General features: G+C 37.3%; 1 protein-coding gene across 1 annotated transcript; it reads right to left on the bottom strand.

Annotated features, from left to right (window-relative positions):
• Positions 1-1336: 1336 nt before the first annotated feature.
• On the bottom strand, positions 1337-4688 carry LOC113738539 (small ribosomal subunit protein eS19x). The gene is made up of 4 exons (XM_027265770.2): positions 4499-4688; positions 2796-2886; positions 2521-2704; positions 1337-1613 (listed from the first exon to the last, which is right to left on the bottom strand). The coding sequence occupies exons 1-4, from the start codon at positions 4580-4582 to the stop codon at positions 1541-1543; spliced, it is 432 nt and encodes a 143-aa protein (XP_027121571.1). The 5' UTR covers positions 4583-4688; the 3' UTR covers positions 1337-1540.
• Positions 4689-9207: the final 4519 nt, after the last annotated feature.

Below are 9207 nucleotides of genomic sequence, written 5' to 3'. Positions count from 1 at the left end.
GCCGAGCAACAGGGCTTTTGGATTTCTTTCTTTTTTTTTTTCCTTTCAACAAGAACCTCTCAAATGCTTGGGAGTGATCCACTTGCCTACTTTATTGTCATGGTATCATATCTTGTAGTAGCAAAAAAACAAAGAGCCAGTTGCTGCACAATCCAATAACTATCCAGCAAACTTTGCATTTGAGATGAGGTTACCGAAAGAATGCGATGCAAATATCGTCCACTTTCAATTGTAGGTTTGACGTTTTCTGGAGACGTGCCTTCTCCTTTACAATTGTTTTCGGCTTTTCTAATTTTTCTTCTCCCTATTAAATAAAAGGGGGATAAAAAAAGGTAAAGCAGACGAGACAAGAAAGCTGGCCTGCTGGAAGCCTGGAAGAGCTGGAAGTGTTGGGCTTCGACCGGAGCTGCAACCGCCAGGCGTCAGAGATGGAGAGAGCTCGCCGGCGTCAGAGATAGAGAGTGCAAGAGAGAAGACAGTGAGACTGGACTGGGTTGGGCTTCTTTGGAGCTGGCCAGACTCGACGGTAACGATGATAGCTGGGCTTCTTTGGAGCTGGAGAGAGTCGAGAGCGTCGCCGGAGATGGAGAGATGGAGCTGGAGAATGGAGATGGAAGAGCGGACTGGTCAGTGGTCACTAGCGGAGGTGGGAGGCAGAGCAAAAGAGAAAAGAGAGTGAGGGGAAAAGGGAGGTGCAGGTGCGGCGATGGGTATTAGGGTTCGAAAGAATTGGGAATGAAATTATGAAAGTAGTATTGGTATGAATAATTGATAGATAGGTATATATATTTTAATTATTAATTAATTAAAACGGGTCCGGGTCGGATACGGGTCGGAATGGTATATCCCGTTTCCGACCCGCAAATGTATTAGATAATATGGGTTCGGGTCCGGGTCCGGGTCGCGGGTCTATATTCCTACCCATACCCGCCAAATGTTGGCGGGTTCGGGCCGGGTCCGGGTCCAGACCCGGACCGTTGACAGCCCTACTTGTAAGGATCAATAACATTCAAGCTTTCTCATATCCATCCTCACGTCGGACTAAATCAAACGAAACCAACAAAGAACCCCCAAGGACAATAATTGTACCATTTTTTCAAGGGAAAAAAACACAAATCTTTATAATTTATTGATCATTCAAGTCGATATTGTTAGCTTGTCTATGTACACGTTCCTTAGAGATTATACACGTTCGGCTGTTCTGAATTCAGTCAACCCCTGCAAACACAAGCAACTGCAACAGGCTACACAAGCACATAACTATTTCATAGAAGACAAATTCCATTTCATAATGGCGGCACATAAAATAATGCATCAGACAGAAAAGCAGCTAAGAAACCACGCAAAAATAACCACTGTTATCAAATTGTAAGGGAAAAGTTGCACAGTCAAAATCGGGTCGCACATTCAAGAATTCTTCCCTTTAAACCCGAAATTTAATATGATTCTGAAGTATGCTGAATCTACAAATGGAACAAACATCTGGGGTCATGGACACAAGTATTTGAGGTGTTCATGAGGTCACCAAATCTGAATTCCATTAATGAGCTACAGCAATTCTTCCAGCAACTTGATCAAGATCTCTCTGGCCATTTGATGTGATTCTCCTTCCACTGTTCAAAATTATTAAACATTGTTGTCATAAAATTGCACCCACCAACATATCACAACAGGAAAAATTTCATGCATGCAACCTGTGTGAAGAATAACTGCCGCAATCCTAAAAACCGAATTCTTCGGTAATGCAGGTACACTTTCCCAACATGTTAACTAGGACAGAATATGGCCAGAAACATACACAAGCAAATATGTTCAAACGTATTCAAACACATGCATGTATACTATGTCAATTCTTGAAAATACAGCAAACCACGTTCCATGTTACATGATAAATCGCTTAGACTGAGTCAAAGAAAGACCATCATTTTTTTATAACCAATTTCTTACTGTCATCACTGCCTGCAATTCCATAGTTGCTTTATTTGTTCAAGCTCACCTACTTGCTAAGAGAGTCCAATATAACTGTTACTAAAGAGCTTAGAATTCCAAAGTCATACACATGCATATTTGGAAGCTATGCTTGGGTTTTGGTTATGCTTGGAATAAAGCAATAAAACGCCTTTCCTCGTATTGCAAGTATACATGCTTTCAAGAAGGTACTTCTAAAATTTGTCATATGCACAACCAACAGAAGGCTAACATCAAAATATCTTGACCTTCGAAAGGGACCAACAAAAAATCATAATCCAACAAAGATAATAGCCAAATAAAATTTACAAAATACTAAGTGGCAAGAGCTGCTGACTCCATATGGTCAAGCATGAAGGACCAGATTTAATATCCAACTTTTGAATGCCCCAACAACTGCATAAACGTACTCCATGCAACTTATTTAAAACAGGATATTAACTCATGAGTGTCGTCAAACTTGGGCTACATCTTAGGGCATTTGAAACTCAAGAGACCCAATGCCATGCCTTGCTACATGAAAGGATACAACTGACAGTTACAGAAACTCACCCCTTGGGATCATGGTCAATTAATTTCATGGCCTGTAATTGTTGAAGAATGTGACGAGCTACAGAACCACTGCTCTTCCCAAAATGGGGTGGACGACTGCCATTCCTCTTGCTACCACCATAAATCCTGCGAAAGGCACCAACACCAAGACCTCCCCGCAGGTAGATTTTCCTTGCCATAGAAGCTGATATGGAATTATAAGCAAAATATAGAACAAAATGAGGACTGAACTGAATCGCAATACAAGAGGTGAAAAAGAAAATTTTCAAACTTACCAGCTCTAATGTAGTACCAATCAGGGTCATAAGGTGCAAGCTCTTTAAGTGTACCAGTCTTCACAATATCAGTCCAAGGTGGAAGCTCAATCTGCAAGGATTAGAATGGGAAGATCATGTCTGAACTGAATTGCAAAGCACAACCTAAGGAACCACAATATTCAAAAACATCTTTCCAAGTGACAAGATTGCGCATATTGACATTAGTACCCAAACCTCATGCAAACAAAGGCAGCAAAAATCTTAATATACAGCACAAAAACAACTTTCAGCAACAAGAAATTTTCTGCATTGCAATACTTTATGAGTAGTTATCTAGTATGCGATAAGGGATATAGAAAACATGAACTAATTAATCTCGATAAGTCCAGTGGTACTCAGTATGACCTAGCATCCTGTTCTGAACAACAAGAAGTAGATGCATATCTTCACACTACCTGCTGATGAACTGGTTAAATCCAACAAAAAGCAAACTTGGACTCCACATGTTTGCAGCTTCACAAAATTGGGACTTATTTTAAGTTTCTAATTCATATTTTCAGACACTTGTAATATATTACGGAGAATAAATGGCCAGGGAAGCTAGTTAAGAATCCGCTAGTTAAGAATCTGTGCAATAATTTGCAATTCAGGGACTGATCTATCATACGAGTCAATACGCCTGCAAATGACCAAACATTTCCTCCTGAAGTGAGCATATCTAGTTAAAAGTACATATGATCGACAAATTATAACTGAAGAAGATTCACTGCAGACAGACTTTTTTTTTATCAGAATAGGAGGAGTGGCATTTTAAAGTTTATTCTCAAGCAAATCATCAGACAGCCCACAAGTTTTGAACTAACTTTACTTTTCATCGTTCCGGCAGACTTTACTTTTCATCGTTCCAGCAGGATCCAGAAATTCAATGCATACCTTGAAGCGTAAAAACTGTCTCCTAGTATTACTTTCCACCAACAACAATTCATTCTGGTGTATTTAGTGAGGTAAGCTATAACACCCTCACACCTAATACATTTTGGTGTGTTTAGTGCGTCATCTCTAAGCAGACAACTTATATCGATTCATAATAACAGCAAAAGACAGCCTCTTAGTCTTAAGCTGTAAGACAACAGTTCGTAAAACCCTTAGGAAGCAGGTAGAAGAAACAAATGGGTGGATCACACTCTGCATTTACTGATATATAAAGGTCCCTGCAACTAAGCAGAGATAGACCACTAAATAACTACCAGTATTGCATTACATCACCTCTAAAACATCCTTATAATGGTCCTTACAATCACTAAATCATATTAAATTCAACCCTTTTACTTACTAATAATCAACAACTCATTCCCCAAAAACACCATATCCACCAGATAAACCACAAAACAACCCACAGCCACGAATTATTCACCTAAGCAGAAATAACCCACAAAAAAAATTCACGGATATTCAGCAAGCAGTTCAATATCACAGCATAAAAGAAATTTACCGACTCACATTGTTCAATGATGAAATTTACCTTTAAACAATTTAAACCAAAAGTCCCATTTCAATATTCCAGACAGAAAAAAAATGCAATTTCAGAGCTTTTATTCCCTTTATTTCTATGTTTCACACTCTTATGAAGAGAAAATCCAAAATTAAACAATAAAATTACCAAGTAAACTTACGCCTGGTGAAGATGGAAAAATATGTAAGAGAGGAGGAAGGAGGTGTACCTTGCCGGATCGCTTGAGGTGAGCGGCGTAAGCCTTGACGAACTCATGAGGAGAAACATCTTTCACGGTCCTCGCCGACTCCATTTTCCTTCTCGGCGGCGGCAGCGGCGGCGGCTTAGGCGAGGCTCTCCGCGCGCTGCAACTGGGGCTGCGTTAAGGGTTACGGATTTGGGGAGTTAGGGTTTAAAATCTGGCGGGTTTATTCCCCACTTTCCAGTTTATCATGCGTGGGCCATTTGGGGCTTGAGATATCTGGGCTTGTTTAAATTGTTAAGGCCCATGAGTGACGGATATTAAATGGACTAGTTTGAAATATTCACTTGATTTTAGTTGATTATATCTACAGGAGTTTGTTATTAGTTTGTTTTGTTTTACATAGCTAGTGAAGTTAGTCTGAGTTAATGAAGTTTATTGCATGCGACCACTTTATCAGTAGTTAAACTTCCTAGTTTTAAATACTTATCTGTTGTTTTGAATTTTATAAATAGAGTAATTTTATGTTATGAATAGTGCATCACCTTTACAAGGTAATAAAGTCTAGTTCTTTGTTTTTTTTATTATTTTTTCAATAATTGTATCCGTGATATCAGAGTTAGGTTCGCGAGTAAAAACAAAAGTGAGTTGTGAGAATTGTGTTGGTAAGTCACAATTAAGGGTGTGGATCAGAATCAAAATCGGTAATTCAGAATTTTGAAATTGGAATTTTTCGAAATTTTGGTATCAGAATTTTCGACCGATTTCGATTTCGAATTCACCAACTTTGAATTCGAATTCGTGCCGAATTCAATTCGAAATTCGGTAAATTTCAATTTCACCAAATTCATGAATATAAAAATTATTATTATTAGATAAATATTATATTACATATATATCAAAAATATTATATATATATATGTGAAAACGAAATTGAAATCAAAATAGGAATTCCGATTTCATCCAATTCATGAATATAAAAATTATTATTATAATATAAATGTTATATATTATATATATATATATATATATATATGAAAAACAGATTTGAAATCGAAATAGGAATCTAGAATGGATTAGCCCAAGCCGGACCCGTCAGGTCGATAATAAGATTTTTTATAGGGTCGCAGCCGGACTGCCACTAGTTAGTATAGGCGGTTCAACCGCCTATACATTAGATGTACACTAGTGGCAGACGGGTAGGGTTAGCCCACTTCCTAATTCTTATGCTTTCTTCCTCTTAATTCTTTACTTGTTCCTGATTTAAGGGGCTAACCCTCTACCTGTCTGGTATCAGAGCCAGAGGGGGAAGTAGGGTGATGGCTATCTTTCTTTGCTTATTATGATGTTGTTAGTGTAGATCTACAAGTTTATGTCTTCCTGATGAGATTTATTAATTTCATGATTACCATCTTTCTTTATTTATGCTACTGATAGTGTAGATCTACAAGTTTAGATCTTATTGGATGAGACTGGTTAATTTCGTGATTACCATCTAATGTATTCAAGCTTATTATAATTTTGATAGTTTTGATTTCATGACTTTGGATCTGATTGAATGACATGGATCCAGTAAGTACCAACGTCCGGTCCAGGTAAGACTATGAGGGATTTGGCTCTGTAGGGGCGTTGAGGTTCTTAGGGTATGATGCCCTAGGACGGGGAAGTGTCACAAGATCAGATCCAGGGAAAATGGGTTTCTACTATCAATCTTATGATTTTGTTTGGAAATATGGTCGTCATGCATAGTTAATCTTTCTCAAAAGATTTAGATCTATTCTTGTAGGTTTATTTTACTATCTTTATTATGATGGAAATATGGTCGTCATGTATAGTTAATTCTCCTCAAAAGGTTAGATCTTTTCTTGTAAGTTTCACACTATCCTTCATAATCTGATTAAGAAAAATGGTTTATCCTCCATGGATCCTGAAGGATTCTGTGCCAAAGGGAAGAGGAATATAAAGGTTTATTCATTTATTTGAGCTTATTTTTATTTTTATTTATTTATTTTTTGCCTATCATTACGCATGGCATCCTTTTTCAGAACAAATTCTGCATCTTCTAGTTCTTCTTCAAACAACAAACTAAAAGAAGAAATCCATATACAAGATGTCAATCAAGATATAGACAATTGGAAAATTCCAAAATATACTCAAACTGATATATATGAAAGAGATAGAAAATGGATGTTTTCTACTTCGAATTATACAATTAAAACAGTAGAACAAACTATAGCTTTAGATGCTGACCATGAAGAAATTAAACTACCATCCAAAAGAACAATAGAAAAACATAAAGAAAAATACAATTATATTCATTTTGGATTAGTACAAATTGCAGCTAAACCTTTGACAAGAGAAGGACTTGACACATCCCTACTCCTTTGTCTTAGAGATAGCAGATTTTTAGAATTCAATGATTTCCTCCTAGGTATGGCAGAAACTAGCCTTTGCGGTGGACCAGTATATTATGATTGTTTTCCAAACTTTACAGTTTCTTTAAAAGACAAAAATATTTTAGATACTTTAACTTTAAACATAAAAACTGCCAATTATAGAGTCAAAACTGGGACTCTTCCTGTGGCTATCATTTATAGAATTCAATACAAAGTTATGAATTCAGCATTCAGGACAGGAGCCTTAAAGACATTACAAAAAGGAGAAACAGTCCTATTCCAAACAGATTTGGCCAGATCTAGGATTACAGTTCCAATCTCTATCACCTGGAACCAAATCTCACTACTAGAAAGCTGGGTTCTTCCCGAAGTAGCTCCGGCAGATCCAATACAAAATACATCAGTTTCAAGCATTCAACAATTTGCTTCTGGAGCTGTTCAAATCAAATTTAACAGATATATGAGTTTCAGGGCATCATCTTCATCAACAACTAGTATAAATATGCCTAGATACTCAACAGGAAGAAGGTCAGTTTCAGACAGACCACTGAGTCCTTCCATTTCAACCAGACTACAAGATCTAGATCTTTCTTCTAAGATTCCACAGGCAAGGTATGCAGCCAGCAAACCTATTCCTTCAGAGGCCCAAGATGAATCATCTGATGATGCGGAACAAGAAGGACTTCCTAGATCTCCTACATATTCATCAATAACAGAAAATTGTCCTCAACTTGATAAGTTAAGGGTGATTTCTTTGGATAAACAAAATATCAGAACAGAATTTTATGCTGACAACAACTATTCAAAAAGAATGTGGTTCTTTGACAAATACAAGGGACAGCATCGACAAAAGGTACAAGAAGAGTTCTATGGGTTTCTTAGAAGAACAAAACAACATATTCAGTTCTTCGATTGGTTTAAAGTATATTCACAAAGAAAAGGGATTGATTATCCTTTTTCGCAAACAACAAATGTGGTAACAAGGTGGCAAACAGCTGAAGGAGAAATCCAAGCTCAACTTCCACCATCCAAGTCAATCACCTTCACATACAAGTCAACGGAGATTAATGCCAAGCCATTCAAGCTCAAAAATATCCAGGATGAAGGAGCAATCAATAGCAAGGACATCCAGGGAATTTATGAGCAAAACAACTACACCAACAAGTACCTCCAAACACTTGAAGAATATCTTTTAACCCGGCCTATTCCCAAAAATCCTTCTACAACCACTTCTTCATCAAACCCAATTTTCAAACCCCATGAAATACCAACCAAATTTCAAAAAGAACTTCAAAACAAACCCTTAACCCAATTAGAAAAACGAATAGCTAAAATAGAACAATCCTTTTCTACCCCATTGTCTAAACAAGGGTCAAATAACCAAGGTTCTGCAAGTGTTAGTCAAACAGCTTGCACCATTACCAAAGGGGAACCTCAAGAGTCTTTGACCTTAAACAAATTATATCAACCCTCTTCTTCACAGAACAAAATTACCAACTGGAAAAATTCACAAAAACTATATTATTCCAGAGCCACTTATCCAGATATTCTTCTTGAAGAAGAACTCAATATCTTGCAAAATTCATATAATGCTAATAACATATATGAATGGAGCATAGATGGAATTTTCGAATACAACATTCTTACAATTCTCCAACAAATGACAATGGTAGCAACAGCTTACAGGACATCACATGGCTGTACTGACCAATTAGCTGCTCATATCCTAATAACAGGATTTATTGGGCAATTAAAAGGTTGGTGGGATGAACACCTCACTGCAGAAGATAAAGATAACATTCTCAGTGTTGTCAAGGTGAATACTAATGGTGAACCAATTCTTCGAGATGGAGACACTATCTCCGATGCGGTAGCAACCTTAATATTCACTATTGTAAAAACATTCGTTGGTGATCTAGGAATATTCAGGAAAAAATCATTGGAACTATTAAACAATCTCAAATGCAAAAGTCTTTCAAACTTCCGATGGTATAAAGATATATTCTTAACCAGGATATATTCCAGGACAGATGGCAACAAGGCATATTGCAAAGAAAAATTCCTTGATGGTCTTCCAAAATCTTTACGAGACCTTGTTCGAGAAGAACTAAGGACTCAATACAATGAAATTGTACCATGGGAAGAAATAACCTATGGACAGTTAACCAGTCAGATTCAACAAGTTGCACTCAAAGTATGCAGACAAGACAAGATGCTCAGACAAATAGCAAAGGATCGAGCCCAAAAGAGAAAAGACCTTGGATCCTTTTGTGAACAGTTCGGGTTACCCAATTGTTACAAAAAACCCCACAAATGGCCCAAGCCTACAAAACATCTTGA

Source organism: Coffea arabica, chromosome 4c (genome assembly GCF_036785885.1).
Source record: "Coffea arabica cultivar ET-39 chromosome 4c, Coffea Arabica ET-39 HiFi, whole genome shotgun sequence".
Taxonomy (NCBI): domain Eukaryota; kingdom Viridiplantae; phylum Streptophyta; class Magnoliopsida; order Gentianales; family Rubiaceae; genus Coffea; species Coffea arabica.
This window is presented reverse-complemented; position numbering and strand designations above follow the sequence as displayed.

What these genes read in the sequence shown, in the direction of transcription:
- LOC113738539 (XM_027265770.2), bottom strand. Translation starts at nt 4,582, where the DNA reads ATGGAGTCGGCGAGGACCGTGAAAGATGTTTCTCCTCATGAGTTCGTC. An exon ending in TTGGTACTACATTAGAGCTG is followed by an intron (nt 2,705 to 2,795) that starts GTAAGTTTGAAA and finishes ATTCCATATCAG; the next exon opens with CTTCTATGGCAAGGAAAATC. An exon ending in ATTGACCATGATCCCAAGGG is followed by an intron (nt 1,614 to 2,520) that starts GTGAGTTTCTGT and finishes AATTTTGAACAG; the next exon opens with TGGAAGGAGAATCACATCAA.